General features: G+C 33.7%; 1 protein-coding gene and 1 pseudogene across 1 annotated transcript; one reads left to right on the plus strand and one right to left on the minus strand.

The window, feature by feature from the left end:
- Positions 1-8410: 8410 nt before the first annotated feature.
- On the plus strand, positions 8411-10470 carry LOC140861297 (probable indole-3-pyruvate monooxygenase YUCCA4). Its single transcript, XM_073264303.1, has 4 exons — positions 8411-9125; positions 9283-9531; positions 9638-9760; positions 10258-10470. The coding sequence occupies exons 1-4, from the start codon at positions 8481-8483 to the stop codon at positions 10468-10470; spliced, it is 1230 nt and encodes a 409-aa protein (XP_073120404.1). The 5' UTR covers positions 8411-8480.
- An 8644-nt stretch (positions 10471-19114) lies between these two features.
- On the minus strand, positions 19115-20723 carry LOC140861298 (co-chaperone protein p23-2-like; annotated as a pseudogene).
- Between the last annotated feature and the right edge of the window lie 417 nt (positions 20724-21140).

Below are 21140 nucleotides of genomic sequence, written 5' to 3' on the forward strand. Positions count from 1 at the left end.
TCATATGCAGTGCGTAGATCTTCTTCTTGTGTTTGTAGATCTAAGTTTTGGCTTGCTTAAGAAAAAAATAACGGCGGCAGAAAACATGTTATTTGGCTTTGCTACTATGCAGCGTTCTTTTTCATTAAAGACGGTCATTTGATGAGCTACTTAATTGTATGCGTTTTTAACTTGAAGTTTAAATATTCATCGTAATTTTGTTCGGTGAATATGTTGAGGGTATCGCTTTTGCTTTAAGATTACATTCAACTTGGTGATTCTGTTTTAATTCTGTTGTAGTTTTAAGTTCTTCACTTGCTGCTATAAAAGATGGAAGCTTGTGTTTTGATCAAAATAATGTCTTGAAATATATTAGTTTATGGTTTTACTTGTTTTCTGGATTCCTGTTTACTTACTTTACCTAATAATGTTTTTTAATTCAAAATAGACCATTAATCTCCTCCCATATTTCCATTTTTCCTCTTCTTTTCTTCTCATGAAGGTCAAATGAAGACAAATGCACAACACTTCTAAACCTAAAATCAGAAATGCAAAACTGGTTTGTGAAGGTTCTCGTTTCTGAAAAAACCCCTATTCGACTTACCAAATGGGGAAGACAACTGAAATTGGTTTTTGTTGACAAAGAGGTAAAATACTTTGAATTGAGTCAATTAAATTATCATTACCACATCGTTTTTGACATTATTAATTTAACTTACCAGAATGCAGCCATGCAATGTATTGTTTACGAACAAGACGTTGATCAGCTAAATACATTACTTGAATTGTACAAAACCTACTATGTTGGAAATGGGAAAATTAAAATGATAACCAGTAACATGCCAATTCTAGCGGATGCTAAACACCAAATAATCCTTAGTCGAAGCACTTATATTAAAATTGTAGATCCACAAGAAAAGCTCTCTCTTGAACATATCTATCGACTGACACCATTTCTCCAGTGTCCAGAATTAGCAGATGCGTCGAACAAACAAATCAGCTAAGTTCTCCAAATTGTATTTTTCTTTCCTATCTTTTGTGTATCACATATTCAATTATTATTTAACTCTTGAAATTTTTTTTTAATTCTCAGATCTCGTGGGTGCTGTTGTACATGTTTTCCCACCACGATTAGTTCAGAGAACTAAAAAACATTTACAAGAATTTGTAGTCGTAAATGAAGAGTAAAGTATTTTGTACAGAAATTTACTTTTTAATTGCACAACTTTGAGTTCATTTTAAATGTGTTTATTTTGGCTGCTGTTTTCATTATGTATACAGGCGCAAACCTTTAATTCTCACATTGTGGGAAGAATTCTCACAGAGCGAAGCGTCATATTTGACTGAAGATGTTCATAACGTGCCTATAATATTAGGAATGAGACTTTCAGTCAATACTTTCTATGGTATGATATTTCTTACCTATTTTTATTAAGTGATATTTTTTTATTATATACCATAACACATTGTAATTAAATCCATGCATTTTTACTAACAAAAACATATTCTAACAGGGCTGTCCATTGCAACTGTACCAAACAGTACTATTCTATTTGATCCACCCATTCCACAAACTGAAGAACTAAAATTATGGTAATTTATAGCCTCGTTATTCATTTCCCTCATTTTTAAACTTCTTAATAATCGTTCTTCCTTGTTTCTTCAACTGATCAAATCTATGTCCAACTTTATTTATATAAATAGAATGCTTTTTGTTTATTTGTAGCAAATTATATTAAATTTCAGCTGCATATCATATTATATTTATTCGAACACATTATGTTAAATTTCCGATGATAATGCAGGCCTACAGTGTATACATTGAAACACTTTTGTACATAAACAAATTATTTATAATCTCTTTTTCAGGATCAAAGCCAACAGAGAATACATTGAAACTATAGTCTCTCACAAACTTTACGAAAAAGCATCGCATGCTATAGATCGACCCATGAATTCTCGTATCCGGAAAATTAGTCAGATCCTAAGCTTGACTGAAACGGTAATTTTGCATTACTCCTATCTTTTCTTTGTATAGCAACAAACTAAACAAATTGGTATTAATAAAATGTGTTTACTGCACAGGTGAAGTCATTCTGGATTAAAGCTACATTGCAAATAACAAATTCAGGACACCGTTTATACTTTTTATCTTGCCCATGGTGTTCTAAACCTTCTGGTGCTGCCTATGGATATGATTTCACTTGTTTATACTGCAACAACGACTTCAGAAGCCCAAAACCAATGTAAGATATCCTTTCAACCTTGATACCTAACCCAACCACAAAGTTAAGACATGTTATTTTTAATTCAAATTATACAAGTATTATTTATTCTTTCATTCATTAATTTTATACAGGTTACGTTTCCAAGTAGAATTGTCAGATGGAACTGGAAATTTTGTTGCTCATATGGAACACAAAGAAGCGGAGGTATTACTAGGAATATCAAACGAGAACATTATCAAAACAGACGAAGAGGTATATATATTCAATCAAAATCAGTTTCAACAACTACCAATCTTCTCATATTTTTAAAATATATTTAACAGGAAACATGTTTCAATGTCGACAACCTGAACCAGAAATTCAAAGATACGCCATTCCTTTTTCAAATTCGCACGTCAACAAATGAAATGCGAGGGACAACGTTTATACGAAATAAAATCATATCGTGTCTTCCACCCTCAGAATCATCATCAGCATCTCGGAGTTCAGAAGAAAGAAGCTCTTCCTTACATGGTGAGGCCGATGTGGCCATGTACGAATCCCAAGAAAGCACTACAAAAGTGGAAGAGCACTTTCCAATAAATCCAGTTGAACAGCAACTTAGTTCAACAACTAAAAGGAGCCTTGATTGGGAAGAAGATTTAAGACACAAAGCGACAAAACATGCCAAACAAGACTAAGGTACTTTTATATGTACAAGTTCAATATTACTCTAAGCTTTTTTTTATGATCAAAATAATGTGAACTGAATACACCAAAGACAAATTATATTAAAGTTATATTGTGCATTGTTCAGGTTTCCATATCAGTTTCAGTTACTTTAATACAGTACATTTGTCACTGATTATAATCGTAGTTTTCTTTTATTTATACATACTGTTTCATGCACTAAATAATGTAATTATCTTCCTTTCATTTTGCTTTTATCATAGTTTAAAAACAATATTCTTTCAGTAGGATCTTCTTTTACACATCAACTAACTTAATTCTCTGGTTTTAGTTTCATTTCTGTCATCTTCTTGTTGTCACATGTTACATAAAATTTTATTTTCTCATGCTTCAACAGTACTTTTATGGAAACAAAGAAGTGGAAAAAGTTTAACATCTCTGCAAGAGCCATGAAGACTGCTAAGGAATGGAACATGTACATACTACATTTTAAGGTTTTAACAAATCGTGCAGATGATTTTGCCTTCAGAATCTGCTACGATTAGCGTATGTCAAAGATAAATAAACTGGTATTACCGATGTAAATTGGTTTGTTTTCCGAAGTGTTTTTCCATCTTGTTGAATTTTACAACTCATATTTGGCTAATACTGATGTAAAGTATAATTAGGTTTTGTTCTCTTAATATTTAAGGGTTCTGTATGCTTTTTGTACTCGAGTCCTAAGTTCTAAAATTTAAATTCGTTGTCATACTTTTATAGATGATTTACTTTGACTACAAACCTGGGTAAATACCTCAAGTATTGAGGTGTCCATACCTAGTATATATATATATATATATATATATATATATATATATATATATATAATATGATTTAGTACTCTCTAATTAAGTTTTGGAATAATATCGTTTTTCTACTTATTCAGAGACCAAATATGTTATAAATAATACTTATCTTAATTTCGTGAAAATATACGCAAATTTAAATATTGATAGAAAAAATTAGAATTTTGTGAGTGTTGTTGAAACTTGAAAATATGATGAAATGATAAGTTTGAAATGCAATCCAATTGGTGGGAAGGAAAAAATCTAGAAATGACAAATTAAAGGGGAGTAGATTCTGAAGTCAAACCGTCAAAAAAAAAAAGATTCTCAAGTCAAGGAGTGGTCACGTGACTTGCAGGGGGTGACGCCAGGATGATGTCACGTTACATGAATTTGGAAGTCCAACTCCAACTTCGTGTGCGCCTAAAATTTTCGACACGTGTCCTTACCCTCACCTAAAAAAACACACACTGTGAATTCAATTTTTTTTTTTGAAGAAACTGTCAATTCAATTTATGGACTTGTGTTTGCACAAAGGAAATTTCGTCATCCATGCAAAAACCTTGCATGTTAATGTATTCCTCTCAACTTTATTCATTTCTACAATCCTATATAATTTGGTACATCGTATACCGAACTATTGATTAAATATCAAATTGGTACACAAAATTTTTGTTAATGACTTAATTGGTACATATCCGTCGGATTTCGATCAATTTTCGGTGACATTTATGTAAAATTTTCAATTAATTGTATTTTATTAAAAAAACACATTTTATTTTTAATTTTAATTAGATATATTTTTGTAAATTATATTTTATACGTAAAAACTGATTTGATTAAAAATTTTATTTGTACATAATATTTATTATATTAGATAAATTAAATAGATTATATATTTCAATGAGAAAGATTAGATAAATTATATTAATCTAAAAAATTATAAATAAATAAATTGATATCATAGAAAATAAATAAATATTTTTTAGCTAAAATCTTGATATACATAATTTTTTTATATATTTTGAATGACTGTAATAAAATATTTTTTTATATTTTAACTATGTAAAAATTTATTGAATATATTGTTTTAATAAAAATATTACGTAATTTCTACTAAAAATTAATTAAAATTTTGCTAATAATATTTATAAAAAAAACTCACCAAAGAACCAATCAAACTCCACCATAATGTGCCACATGTTTTTTTAATAAACAAATAAAAAATTGAAAGTTTATTTAAAAATAATAATTTTATAAGAAAACATGATTAATAATAAATTCAAAGTCGTTTTCGATTTTTTAAATTGGTTTTGAAATAAAATAATATTATTGATTTAATTAATTTTTGACATGTGTCCTTCCGATCACCTAAAAACACACGCGACTATCAATTCAATTTATGGACCTACGTTTTGCATAAAGAAAATTTTGTCATCCATGCAAATACCACGCATTGTTAATGTATTCCACTTAAATTCATTCACTCCTACAATTCAATATATATATATATATATATATATATATATATATATATATATATATATATTTTATACCCTATGAAAAGTTATTGAATAATATCGCTTTTGTACTTGTCCAGAGGTCACATTTGTTTTATGAATAATACTTATAATCCCGATTTCGTGAAACACACGCAATCCTAACTATTGATAAATTAAAAAAAAAAGATTAAAATTTTGGGATTGTTGTTGAAAATACGATGAAATGATAGGTTTGAAATGCAATCCAATAGGTGTTTAGAGGAAAGAATCTTGAAATGGCAAAGGCAAAGGGGGGTAGATTCTCAAGTCAGGGAGTGGTCACGTGACTTGCAGGGGGTGACGTCAGGATCAGGTCACGTGACATCAATTTGGAATTCCAGCTCCAACTTCGTGTGCGCCTAAACTGACGCTAACTTCACTTCGCCTTAATGCCCAACCCCCAACCAAACCCTCCCCAAACCCCCTACCCCGGGGCTAGGCTATTTTTTCTTATCCAATCTTTTATCTTCCCCAAAAACAAATCCCAAACTACATGAATTACGTAAAAATTCATGAGTTTCACGTATCAATTTTATGAGACACATCTTTTATTTAATTCAACTCATTAAAAATATAAAATTATAAATTTTCATTACAAACATATATTGGATCTCATATACACCTACTCGTAAAATTATATTTCACAACTTGCAAAGTTATTGAAGTTTCTTTCCATATATATATATATATATATATATATATATATATATTAATAGAAGCAAGTAACAAAGAACACATGTTATATATATATATATATTTATATTTATATATATATATATTTTAATTTTTAAAAAAAATTGACGACTCTAAATTTATTTATTCGTTTTTGTCTAGGTTATTGAAATGGAATAATGCTCAAACTAAAAGCCCTCTTTATATATTTATCCGGTCATGAAATTCGAAACACTACTTATATGTGGCTTTTGTTAAATTTGGGAATTCGTTGAATTGTTAAAAGTTTAATCCTAACATAGTATATTTTCCCAAAAAGTGTGCTCATATTGGATAAATCATGCTTTGCCCACTTCAATGGGATTGCTTATAATAGGACTCTTCAAAATTGTATTGGAAAGGTTGAGGTTTTCTTAATGTGTAGATGATTATTTGTTATAACTCTTTACTATTATTGATTGCCCAACTTTGTAACGAGGAATCACAACAACATATACTCGCTAAGATATTATCTCATTTCATTATGAGTCAATTATTTTGTGAGATATATAATATTCGACTCGAGATTATTCAAAAACATTTTGTCATTCAGTGCAAACATGGTTCGGATCGATCCGTCTCACAAGAGACCTATGAATTTATTTTTCGAATATTTTAACCATTTCATTTATATTTTTTACAATCATGATTTTTTTAAGAATGGAATATTTATAATGTTTTTAAAAAATAATTAGGAAAAACTTTAATTTTGATCATGAATGTTTGTCACTTTACGATTTTGATTTTTTATGTTTTCATATTTTAGTTTTAGTCCTACGTGTTCCCATTTTTGGCAATTTCAATCATTTTTCTTTGAAAATAGTTACGTAACACTATACACGTCTCATCTACATCAGCACTGCATTGGTTTCACTCAGCGTCACATCGAAAAAAAAGACTAAACTTGCCAAAAAAAAAACAAAGATAACATACTGAAACTGAAATCTAAAAATATAGAAGATCGAAATCGTAAAGTGACAAATATATAATACCAAAAAAAATAATTTTCCCAAAAATTCTTTTAAAGACAAAAAGAAAACAAAGAGTATGTCTCTTTTGGATTTATCTGCGAAATGAGTGAATCTAATCTATATAAAAAAATAATACTTTTGGAAGGTAAAAACCATAAAAGAAGAGTATTGGTTTTTGTCAGGGATAATTCTCAATTTAATCCCTCATTTTAGGTTGTCTTTCTAATTTGGTCCTCCTTTTTTCGTTGACCCAATTTAGTCCTCCGTTTTTCAGCGTTTTTTCGCAATTGATCATTCGTCCAATTAAGTGTTAAAACTAACAAATTTATCGGCTAAGCACATTGAAGGTTTGCTTCTCACCTCTTCAACCAGCAACCCATCTTCATCAATTTCATTCTCTCCCAAAACCCTTAATTTTTCAGACAACATAATCGTTCCGCTTCGAATTTTCCAAGAATGAAATTATAAGCATTTGTTTGCAGATTCAACACAGAACATCTTTTCTACTTCTCGTATGGATGGTCAACTTTTTGTGCCTAGTTAAGCGATTCCTGGACTCAATGTATCTTTAATTTCGCTACTTTGAGAAGCCCAAAGTCCGTATATTGAATCCAACAACTATTTATTTTCCATTAAAAATCCTTTTACTAATCCTGATTCACAGTTGCTCCAGTCATCGCCGCAATGCCATGACTGGCTGTGTGCCGCCGTGCCGCCGCACACCTTCCTTCGTACCTCACACTGGCCGTAGTTCATTCTATTCTTGCAACGCAGATCTCTCCTTTGTGCTTGTGACCAGCTTAGCTCGCTTGTCACTGTCATCACGTACGGGCCGTTGAACGCGAGTCACCCAGGCTTTGCACTTCTGCTGCCGCAAGCCCAGCCAATTGGTTAGCAAAGTTATGACGTTGACCAAAGAAAAAAATTGATGAAGATGAGATGACCGGTTGAAAGGGTGAAAAGTAAAAGTTCAACCCTCGTAGTTCGGTTAGTTTTAACATTAAATTGGACGGAAAAATCAATTCCGAAAATATGGTGAAAAACAGAGGACTAAATTGGGTAAACAAAAAAACGGAGGACCAAATCAAAAATACGATATAAAATGAAGGACTAAATTAAAAATTATCCCGTTTTTGTCAAGTACAAGAAGCAAGCGAGTGAAGAACAGCAAAAAAGCGAGAGTGGCAAGTAATAATATACTGTGTGTGTATATATATACTGAACCATTTGCTTGAAACCCAACTCAACCCCTATAAATTCTTGAGACAGTAAACTGATAAATGCATTAATGTCTTCTCTTTGCATCCCATTTGCCAATTGCCATTAAAGCTGCAGAAACAAGAAGAAGAGCCTCGAGAAACTGAAGCAAATATCAAATCATTTTCTTAACTTTCACGCCTCCATTCTCCCATAAAATAATAAGACCCCTCCTCTGTTTTAATTTCCCCTCTGGAATGCATTCATTCAACCCACTCTGCATTCTTTAAATGCACAATATCGCCAATCTTTCTCAGGTGAAAAAACACAGACTGAGTCTTTCGTCTTTCATTTTTCCCAATGGGACGTTCTCGCAAAGAAGACGATATCGAAAAGGGTACTTTGAGCTGGCAATGGGTTCCCGGGCCTGTCATCGTAGGGGCCGGGCCATCGGGCCTGGCCGTTGCAGCATGCCTCCAAGAAAATGGCGTCCCTTGTGTGATACTAGAAAGGAGCGATTGTATAGCTTCGTTATGGCAGCAAAGAACTTACGAAAGGCTCAAGCTTCATCTTCCCAAACAGTTTTGCCAGCTCCCGCTGCTGGATTTCCCCGAGAGCTTCCCCAAATATCCCACCAAACACCAGTTCATTTCGTACCTGGAATCCTACGCCAACCACTTTTCGATCGAGCCCAGATTCAGACAGGCCGTTTCGAGCGCGGATTTCGATTCCGCGACTGGGTTTTGGAGGATTCGGACCGGAGATTCTCTCTACTTGTCGAGATGGATGATTGTGGCGACGGGGGAAAACGCCGAGCCCAATGTGCCGGAAATTCATGGCATCGAGAGGTTTCGGGGGCCCGTATTGCACACCAGTGTGTATAAATCGGGCTCTGAGTTTCAAAAGCAGAGGGTTTTAGTGGTGGGCTGTGGGAATTCAGGCATGGAAGTTAGCTTAGACCTCTGTAGGCGCAATGCAACTCCTCACATGGTCGTCAGAAATTCTGTAAGTACAAAGGTTTTATAATTTTATATATCTAAAAAAATATATGAATTTTACCATCATTAATAAATATTCATCCAAAAAAAAAAACAACCCATGTAATTACTGTTTATTTGAGCTAAATATTATGCTTTTTAATTTTATTTTTGTGATATTTTAGGTTCACATTCTACCTAGGGAGATGTTTGGGATATCTACATTTACAATAGCTATGACTCTAAACAAATGGCTTCCCTTAAAAATAGTGGACAAGTTCCTCTTAGTAGTAGCAAACTTCACCCTAGGTAACACAGACAGATTAGGCCTCGGGAGACCGAAAACCGGCCCGATCGAGCTCAAAAACGCCACTGGAAAAACTCCCGTACTCGATGTCGGAGCATTGTCATACATCAAATCCGGAAAGATTAAGGTAATATTACCATGATGTAATTATTTTACGATATATACATATATCATGATATGCAACTAAATCTCCAATTTGACTGAAAATTAAACAAATAATTATAACTTTGTAGGTGATGGAAGGTGTAAAGGAGGTAACACAAAATGGGGCCAAATTTATGAATGGCCAAGAAAAAGAATTCGATTCAATAATATTAGCGACGGGATACAAGAGCAATGTTCCTAAATGGCTAGAGGTAATTAATTTAAACGACATATTATCCAACTTTTATTTTATTTTTCATCGATTTTCACTATCATATATCTCTTTCCATCTTACATATACAAAACGTCGCTTAATTTTGCTGCACAAATCGAGGAAATCTGATTACTTTTGTATGGATTCATTCATTATTTTGTTTTCAAAAAAAATATTTTTTGGTGCAATTTATTCATGATGTGTAGCTATCATAAAACATTTGGCATTTCTGCCTTGTACTAATTCTTCAATATTTTGTTGTATTTATATATTATTCCTTGATTTAATTTCCTCGGTTTTACCAAATGGTGATCAGGGAGAAATATTTCAAATTTTATTGTATAAGATAAGATATGAGAATATATAGAACAAGATTCAAAATGATATTTGATGCAAATTTAAGTTTTTATTGTACTTACCTATTAGCCCTTCCAAATGCGGATAATATTTATTATCAAAAACTAACCTTATATATACATTTAATTTGCACTCTAGGGTAGTGATTTCTTCACAAAAGATGGAATGCCCAAAACCCCATTCCCTAATGGTTGGAAAGGTGAGAACGGAATGTACGTGGTAGGTTTCACCAAACGGGGCCTGCTCGGGGCTTCGTCGGACGCCGTTAAAGTTGCTCGTGATATCTCCGATCAATGGACGGTTATCAACGGCCGGAAAAGTCGTTCCGATTCTTATATTATTCCTGTTTAGCTCCGGTGAAGATTTAGAAAAATGTAGTAGCTAGTTAAGTTAACACGTTGGGTGACCAAAGGATGCATGGGTAGCATGAAATTTTGGCAGTGAAATGAAATTGTGGAGGGCCGCGTATCCGCAAGAAGGGACTACGTACTTTGCCATTTCCTATTCTTCTTTTTTCACCCTATATATTTATTTTTGTCTAATTTGGGGTTGTAAATTTGTTGTTAATTTTGTGTAATGTAGAGTGTTTTCTTATTCCGAATTGATTTCTGATTGCTAACTACTCCCGATATAAATTATATACTATTATTTTCACAAAGAAATGGATATAAAACGAGTTTGGGTAAATTTAATTAATTGAAATAAAACATTAAATATTTTTACGTAAAAGAAATTTACGTTATTTGCGCAAAAAAGGAAAGTAAATGGAAATCCTATTTTCCTGAGTTAATGATTGGAGCACGATTACATGGTCAGGAGTAGGACTCCAATCCCTAAACTGGCAAAAGGCAAAAAAAACAAAAAAATTCTGATCTTGGAGTCACTTTTTTATTTTATTTTTTAAAAAATAATCTTCATTTTTTTTGTTTTTTGGGGTGGATTAATATGAGGTTTGGCGCATTTGTTATTTCTTTATGAATTAATTTCTTTCATTTACCGATTTATTTATTTAAAAATAAGGAATGGGAAAAATTAGACATCAAATCTTGATTTCGCGATTACTTCTATTAAATAAATATGAGGAAAATCTAAAAGATTGCATCATTAATGTTGAAATGATATCCGAATCTACCACAATTCTATGAAATCTTCATTGTTGAATACGTGATCTTTGTGAGGTTTTAGCCTCAGCATTCAATACATCCTCTTCAATAGAGCTGTCAAACGAGCCAACCCATGGCGGGGCGGGTCGGCCCACCAAAAACTCATTTTTTGGCGGGTCGATGGCGGGCCGAAAATCATCAATCCAACCCAATCCAAGGTGGGTTGCGGGTTAGGCGGGTTGGCTCACGACAAATAAAAATAAATAAAAAAAATTATAATTAATTATAAATATCATTTCATAAATAAATATTAATATAAATATATTAATAAAAATTTAAATTATTGATTTCATGTGTGTAAATTTTATATAAAATAATTAATACAAAAAAAAATTCATAACTTTTATTAAAAAATACATATATCATAATAAAAATAAATTATTAATCTTCCGGGGTTGGCCCGCGGCGGGCCAACCCGCGCGGGTCGCGGGCCTTGGCGGGTTGGCTCATCTAGGCCCACCTTTTGTTGGGTTGAAAAAATGTCAACCCAACCCACTTAAATTGTGTGGCGGGCCGGGCCGACTCGGCGGGCCTAACCCAAATTGACGACTCTACTCTTCAATCAAGGACACACTTCCGCCCTCTCTTTTTATCGTTATTTTTTAAAATATTGAGGGAGAAAAAGACCTCGTAATTAACGTAATAGAGTCTCGTATAGTCTCACATATGAAAAAAAATAAGTTTTTTTGTGAGACGGTCATACGAGTTGGTCTGATCAATATTTATATTGAAAAATAATATTTTAAAAAGTAAAAAAATATATTTTTAACAAGTCGGCTCGGGTTTGAGATCCGTCTCAATCAAGGACACACTTCCATCCTTTTGTTTTTTTGGTTAAGTAGGTTTTATATATAACATCAAAGAGAGATATTATATCGTTGTACGTGTCTTGGTCCCAATTCTCGCCTCCTTGAAGTTGGGTTGTAACTCTTTAAATCTGTGTTTTGTTATTATAAAAATATTTTTAAAAAAAACTTTCAATTGTTTGCTAAAAATTATATTTTCGAAAATATTTTTCAAATATTTTTACAAATATCTTATCCAAACACATATTATTAATTTTTTCATTTATAAAATACTTAAAATTTTTGAAAAATAATTGTGTCAACAGACCTAATTCATTGCGGAAATTTATAAAATAAATTACATGATCAAATTCATTTTACATTATCATGCATTATGCGCAAGCTGTCAAAGAATTGCAGATGAGGATAGATTCAATGACATTCATCACATGCACCGTCAAGCTAACTTGTGTGCATATTCATTAACTCAATTTGTTTTTTTTCTTGTACGAGTTCGTGTACTTGAATTTTATCTGAATTTCTAACTTCGCTGTTAGACCGTGTACTAAAAGATGTTTGATTATGATATTAATTACTTTTAAAAAAATTATTGAGTTTTACATGTCTGCATGCAAGGATAAGGTCCGAGTCCTCACGTTCCACCTACGCCCATTCCAATGTAGATACATATTCAGAAAGATATTATTAATGAAATTTTGTTTTATTTTAATTAATTTCTTGGGCAATAATTTACACATATATATTTCATATTGTAGTTAAATTTCTTGTATATATTAAATATTTTGATGTGTTTCAAATCTTTTATACATTCTTATAACTTTTCATTTTTGTAAATACCATTTTATAATCTCTCGTTCTACCCAAGTTATTCAATATCTAACATATTTATAGATAATTCTATATTTATAATATTTATTTTTCTTGCATTTGAAATTAATGTTGGAAAATTTGTTGGAAAAATGGATGGTAAATGAGATGGTGAATGAGGCTTTATGCTTATTGTTCCACATTGATAAAATATGGGAATTAGTAGCACTATATAATGTCAAAGTTTAGACAATGGGTTGGGGCCCCAAGGGGTACCCATGTTTGTTAAGGGAAGCGAACCTAGTTTAGGCTAGGTTCGAACCATTAGCCACACGCGCGCGCCGCAGCCGGCCGGCTCGGCACGGACCGTGGGCGTGGGCGTGGGCTGGCTTTAACATGAATATAAACTTTTTGGACAAAATAAATTAATTATTTTATTAATTGTTTTACAATCTGAGTGCATTTTCAGATGAAATGAAAGTATGCGACTCTTCAGTCCGATTCAGTGCAACTTTATGGTCCGAACCAGTGCATCTTTTCGGCTGAAAGAGTGCGTCCTTTCGATCCTAACCATTGCAACTGTTCAGCCATGCATGCATCGAAGTGGTGAGACTGTCCGAGGCATCCTTCCAACATCTATAAATAGACCCCGTTTGTGATCATTCATACTCGCTCATTTCTGATTTCTTTCTCTTCTTGCATACTCATATTAGAGTCTGAGTTTCCTAAAGCACTTTGTGTTCGAAGTTCTTTGAGTTTGCAGTGCTGCTACTCAAAGTTGTAAGCGTTCTATCTTGGAAGACACTTTGCACAATCCCGTTAGCACCTAGGCGGGGCAAATTTTGTCTTAAAGAAAAAGAGTTAAACTCTTGGCTCGCTGTTTTGATCGTGTGGATTATTGATTGGTTGCAAGTGGTGGAAATTGAACATACAAGTTTAAGACAAAATTCGTATGATGGCTACTGATCCTTCTGCCAAAGTCACGCCGCCCTCTGTTACGCCCCCACCACTGCCCCCTGTTACGCCGCCGCCTGTTACACCGGCTATTGTCATGGTCCCTGCTGCTTCTAATGCGCATGATGAGAGACCTGAAAAGTTCTCCGGTACTGACTTCAATACATGGCAGCAGAAGATGTTGTTTTATCTCACAACTCTTCATCTCGCAAGGTTTTTGAAGGATGTTGTTGCTGTTCCCGCGCCGGATGCTGTCACACAAGCAAGGTATGCTTTCGATGCATGGTGTCACAGCGACTTCTTGTGCCGAAACTACATACTGAATGGGTTGGACAATACATTGTATAGTGTATATTCTGCAACCAAGACTGCTAAGAAACTGTGGGAATCCTTAGAGAAAAAGTACAAGACTGAGGATGCTGGCACGAAGAAGTTCGTAGTCGGTAAGTTTCTCGAGTTCAAAATGGTTGATGCCAAGACGGTGATTAGCCAAGTGCAAGAGTTCCAAATCATCCTCCATGATATAATGGCTGAAGGGATGATGATCAGTGAATCCTTCCAAGTGGCTGCATTAATCGAAAAACTGCCACCCTTATGGAAAGAGTTCAAGAACTATTTGAAGCACAAACGCAAGGAAATGGGGCTCGAGGACTTGATCGTCAGGCTGCGAATTGAGGAAGACAATCGCAAAGCGGAGATCAAAGCTGGTAAAATGCCGATCGAAGCAAAGGCAAACCTGGTGGAGCCAAACGCTACGAAGAAAAGGAAACAGTTTGGAAAAGATTTGAAGCAAGGAAAGAATAAGAAGTGGAAAGGAACTTGTTGGAACTATGGGAAATCGAACCACAAAGCCAAGGATTTTCGCTTACCGAAGAAGGACAATCAGTACCGGTCAAATGTGGTCCAACACAAATCTGTGCCTATTGATTTATCCGAGATAGATCTGTCAGCAGTAATCTTCGAGGCTAATATGGTTGATCATCCTAAAGAATGGTTCATCGACACTGGAGCTACAAGACATGTATGTGCTGACAAGGAGTTATTCTCGAAGTATACTCCTATAAGTGGACGAGAGCTCTATATGGGTAACAATGCGACTTCTAAGATCGTTGGATTAGGCAAAGTGGTGATCAAGATGACTTCGGGAAAAGAGCTTACTCTTATTGATGTCCTTCATGTTCCGAACATAAGAAAGAATCTTGTATCCGGTTCTAGGCTTGTTAAGGCCGGATTTAGAATAGTTTTTGAAGCTGAAAAAGTTGTAATCATGAAAAATGGACAGTTCCTAGAAAAAGGATATATAGAAAAGGGACTGTTCAAGATGAATGTAATGACTGTACTTCGTGATCTTGAAAGTAATAAAGTTAATGCTTTGAATTACTTGGTTGAATGTTCTAATTTATGGCATACTAGATTAGAACATGTTAACTTCAACACTTTGAAAAAACTTGGAAAACTAAATCTTATTCCAAGGACTAAGATTGATTCAAACTAGAAATGTGAAGTATGTGTTGAAGCTAAATTAAGTAAAGTACATTTTCACACTGTGGAAAGAAGTACAATACCTCTAGAACTAATTCACACCGATGTGTGTGATTTAAAGTTTGTACAAACTAGAGGTGGGAAAAAGTACTTTATTACATTCATAGATGATTGCACAAGATTCTGTTATGTGTTTCTTTTAAGAAGCAAAGATGAAGCTCTTGAAGCATTTAAGACCTATAAAAATGAAGTTAAAAATCAATTAGGCAAACGAATCAAGAAAATTCGAAGTGATAGAGGAGGTGAATATGTTGCTCCGTTTGAAGAATTTTGCAATGAATCGGACATTATTCATCAAACAACTGCTCCTTATTCACCACTGCAACGCCCCGTTTTTATCTTAAATGAGTTTATTTGAGTTAATCGGAGATTACAGAGTTCACGAGTCGACTTGATTTTGATCAGGGTCCTTTTTGCAAATTTTGGAAATTTCAGGGACTAAAATGCAAATTTGGGATTTTATATATTATCTACACTTGTAATGACTTTTCTCATCATCCTCCTTCCTCATCCCAACCGAGATACTCCATTAGAGATGCCCCATATCTTGCTCAAGCTTCCAGATTTCAGTCCGAGCTCGATCCAGCCGTTGGAAATTATTTCTGAAGGCAGATTAGTGATCACTGCAGTGAGAGCTCCGTTATACCGTAAGTATTTCTCCGATCGGATATGTTTTGTTTTTCGGAGGTTGTTAGAATCGATTTAGATTCTAGTATGTTGTTCTTGGCAGAGTTCTGATCGTTTATTATCTGTCGGTTTTGAAATAGAGCAACGTTCGGAATTGTTATGATTTTTGGAAACCATTTTCGAAAATGTGGGTTTTGAGATTTGTTGGGATTGCCTTGTTGTTGTTGTATTAGCGTTTAATTGAGTTGATATCGGTAATGAACTGCTGTCTGCATTTCTGGTTTGTTCAGTTTTTAGCCGTTATGCCGTCGGTTTGAGTTTTTGGATTTTGAACCGTTTTTGAGTTGTTGAACTTGGCTTGTAAGTTGATCATGGTTATTGATCTTTGATTTGTATCTGAACAGATTTGTTTGGAGTTTGTCAAGCCCAGGGTTAACAGCATTTGTTCGTTTCAGAGATTTGGACGAAGAACGGTATAGAGAATTACCTTGAGCCTTGTTGTTATTTAGATTGGTTAGACTTTGATACAATCTTTTGTTGTAGCTTCCCAGAAGTTGGAACTACTGCCTTGAAAGGTAAAAGCAGTCATCGATAGCGGGATAGCATACTCGGGACAGTTGGTTCTCGAATTTCCCTTAAAAGCACATACTTGCATCTACACTTGTTCTAGCATGAGGAACTTGCACTAGTAGAATTTTGACTTTTTACTTCGGTTATTATCTGAAGTAATAGGTAGATAATTAGCGAAGTAGATGTACGTGAAGTAAAAGGGTATTTTTTACTTCGTATTAAAATCGAAGTAATAGGTTGATATTTACCGAAGTAAAAACACATGTATTACTTCATCAGTTTCGAAAAATAATGAAGTAATTGATCATCTATTACTTTACACATTATACAATTATCGAAGTAAAATTGATATATAACTACACAATTTTTGAATTATGGTGAAGTAAAAGGTGTCATTTTACTGCGGCGAATTTTCAATTTACCGAAGTAATTGCCACGAACGACTTCACTAATTTTGAAATATGGCGAAGTAAATATTTTCTTCTACTTCGCCAAAAAGTACTTTTTTCGAAGTGTTTTTGTTATATTACTTCATCATTTTATCTATAGTAGTATACAAGTAATAGATAACACCAATAACACAATGTCTAAAACTAAAAATAATTAATTAGATGCATAAAATCATTCATACAAAAACGACGAATATCCAAAAATCCATAAGTAGAACCCAAAAATGTATCCGCAAAACCAAAAATGTATCCGCAAATATATCCTAAAAAGAAGTCATCCTATATTTCACATCATAATCCCATGCAGGACTCATTTTCCTTTCAGTAATATCATACTATTAGTAGCATGCTTCAACTCTGGATATTAGGTAGTGGCCTTGGACAGTCCCCTTCATTGTCACTGCTTCCTTGAAACAACATTCATGATCTTGTGCAGTTTTCCATGAATTCCGCTGCTTCCTTGAAACAAAATTCAAACTGGTAAACATGGCAAAGATGCATAAAGAAAATCTTGTAAGAGTTCATTTAAGTACAAAACTTTTATTGGACAACCAAGCAAATGTTTACTTCTAACCACAAGTAAATTTTATCTCTGCAGGAATCTCACACTCCATATACAAAAGCTAATAATGCTTCAAGTTGAAACAAAAAATGAAAACTGGTGTCAGGAAAACCAAAAGAATTTTTAATGACCGTGATTAAATAATGTATCCAAAGAACATTAGTTCTATAACAATTTGGAAAAAAAGTTAAAGAGAAGGAAACAAAGAAATTCTATAACAAAATACCTTTACTGTCCAATTTAAAGATCCTGCATACTATTTATTTGTTCTGACCTGCATAATCTGGGAACAACTAACTTAAAGTAGAGAGTCTCATAATGGGAATTTTGCAATGAGCTGCCAAAAATGTTTCAAATGTTGTTAATTATATAGTTGCAAGTGGGTGCATTATTCTACTTCAATTCATGGAATCTAGTGTTCCCGGCAATTATATCATACTTGGCAAAATGAGAAGCATCAGAGCCAATGTCTGTAACAGATACCTGGAATCCACTGAGTAAGATTTCCATATGTGACAGAATGGTGTCACAATCATGAATTTGATCGTGCAGTGAGATTAAATTGTCAATTTCTTTAATGTAATCCTGGTCGGATGAAAAAGAACCATATGCAAGCGAATATTAGTTTTCACTCAAGAATACATATTAAAATACAATAAAGAATGGATTAAAAAAAAAAGCAATAAAGAAGGTCATATTAAAGGTGGATTGAACAAATAGCTTCAGCACATAATCGAAATATGATACTCCTCTTTTGCAAAAATTATTGTACTTCAAACTTTCGAGAATCAATTGAAGTTCCAAAAACTCAGGATGGATAAACTAAATTCAAAACAAACATGTGATGATGTAAAAGCATCAATATCACGAGGTGTAACTATATATTTGAGGAACTAGTGTACTGAATCAAAAACCTCGATAGAGTCCAGTTCAGTTTGGCGTAGATTATTCTCAACATCCCTGGTATTCGATCAGCTGGTTGTACTAGAGAAAATTGAACTTTTTAATTTAATTTATTATATACAAAGAGATAGAGCTTTAGGGTGATTATATAAAGAGAGAAAAAAACAACAACGATGACACCATTAACAGATTAGGTCGTATTTGGGTCCATCAAGAATTCTAAGATTATGCTGAAACACAGTTGAAAATGTTCGTTCTTCTAAAAATAATTAAAAAAGAGATTATTGAATTTACCCTTATTTCAAGATCTAGTGCGGAAGCCTACGGCAGTGAACGATGTACTTTGCAGCGGCCATGGCTGAAATATGTTGGAAAAGCTGAGGAAGTGGCATAAATCTCTCTAAAACTCAAATTCAAGCAACCTCCAACAATAAAACACCAAAATCGATCGGGAAACGACTGCAAAAGCGCAACTAATTCCGACAACCAAAATGAAAATTTGTGAATTTCCTTATGGAATGGGTACCGAGAGAAAGCTTGCGACGAGATCTTACCAAACATGTAGTTAACTGAAGAATTTCTTCAAAGAGGTGGAGGAGGAAGGCTTGAGATTCAAATCGGCGGCGCACAGAAAATTATGAACTTACAAAGCATTCCTTCATCATCGCTGCTCTCATCATTTTCACCGGCATACTGGAAAACAAAAAATATTTAAGTTAGATGACATCCCTTCTAAAAGGATTTGAAATTTTGATCTCTAAAAAGGGATTTGGTTACCGCATTGTCTTCATCAGAAGCCAGATTTGCTGCAATTGCAAAAAGATATGGTCAAACAGAACAAAGTTGCCCTTGTCAAATTAACATTCAAGAATCAGTTCAACTGGCCTCATTGATCATATGAAAATTGACAATGGTAGCTACTGGCTTAGCCACATTTCTGTATGAACACCTAAATGACTTAAAGAGCAAGAGTGAACTATCACAACAAAGAAACTATAATAAAAACTGTGAACATGCTACATGAATTTTGTTCCATAAAACAAGTATATATAACAACCAGAGGCAATACAACTTTCTCCAACTATAAAATCTCCTTCAACATGAAGAATGGGTAAATACGGGTAGGAATTCTAAGTGGTAGCATGAACTTACACTCTGAATCCTCATCATCCTCATCACACCATCTATTCCAGTCAACTTTGATGTAAGGAGGTGGCTTTTCTTCGGATTTTAACAGTCTTTTCCACCACCCTTTTTGCTCTTTCTGAACAGAGCATAGAATATTCCTCAAACAATTTTTGTCTTACATCCCTGCAGCAAAGTTTCATTATAGCAATGCATAGAAGAAAAAAAGCTGGAATCCAATCTTTACATTCCCCAAAATTAGAATTTAGAAGATATGCACTATCTTTCAAAAAAAGGTCTTTGACAAAAGTTGATGGAATGTTTGCAGGGATGAAAATAAAATGAAGTGGCAAAACTGAGGAGTAAACAATTGATAGATCTAAGCAACAGAATTCACAATATTGTGGTTATATCATGCACGAGTAACAAAAGCCTTGTACAGCTCAGAGCTACAGAGAACAACAGCGAAATACAACACGTTTGGTAATTATACTTAATCTTTTCACTGGCACAAGCTTCAAAACCTGTTCCCTAACCCAACAACAAATCATACAAAAAATACAAAAGAAAATGAGAAGAAGACTCTTCTAACTCATTCTTAAATCCTGAAACTAGAATCAAATTTCACCAACTACTTCACACAAGGAACAGAAATCCATATTTCATTGTGAGTATATGCTGAGCGATAAAAGAAAACACTGTCCTGATTTAACGATAGCTCAATGATGCAGAAATTGCCAGAAACTAACATCATATAATTCAGCCACATTATCCAAGAATATTTCACTTGAAAAAAGAAAATAAAAAATAACGAAACCTGAGGGTTAATATTATCATAAAGTTGAAGAGTGACTAGAAAGGGCTCGCCATTGACGCCAACCGCAGAGAAACAAAAGACGCCTTCAGGTTCACATTTGACAGAAACATCCTTAACGTCGGGTAGTGACACGGTCAGGTATACTTTGTCCGATCGATGTGCCCACAAAACCTCCGGCTGCCGGCTGCACAGCACGAAGCAAGCAAGATCAAACTAAAATTTTTCCGCCATTAATTACCAACACTACAAATTTCAAGTTATTGGGGATACCTACCTCATTTCCTATTCCTAGAGCTAGGGCTGAAAACTGAAAAAAAAAGGGGATCGAATTTTTTTTCTTTTCATGGATTAATGTTAGAAAGAAATGTGAAAGGAAAAAACAAATATAAGGTACCCGTGCATTCTTTTTTACTTCGGCAATTAGAATTATAAATTTTAGTTTTTAACTTTTTACTTCATCAAAATTAATTTGATGAAGTAAAATGTTACAAAAAATTATTAGTGAAGCCCGTGTTTTTTAAGTTCTGAAGTAAAAATAAGTTTTTACTTCGGCAATGATATTACCGAAGTTTATTGTTCCATATTACTTCGTCAATAATAATTGCCGAAGTAATAGATGACGAAGTAAAAAGTCAAAATTCTACTAGTGTTGTGTCTTGTTGATTTGCTTGAGCTTTTATTATATGGCTATGTTTT

This window comes from Henckelia pumila, chromosome 4, assembly GCF_033568475.1.
Source record: "Henckelia pumila isolate YLH828 chromosome 4, ASM3356847v2, whole genome shotgun sequence".
Lineage (NCBI taxonomy): Eukaryota > Viridiplantae > Streptophyta > Magnoliopsida > Lamiales > Gesneriaceae > Henckelia > Henckelia pumila.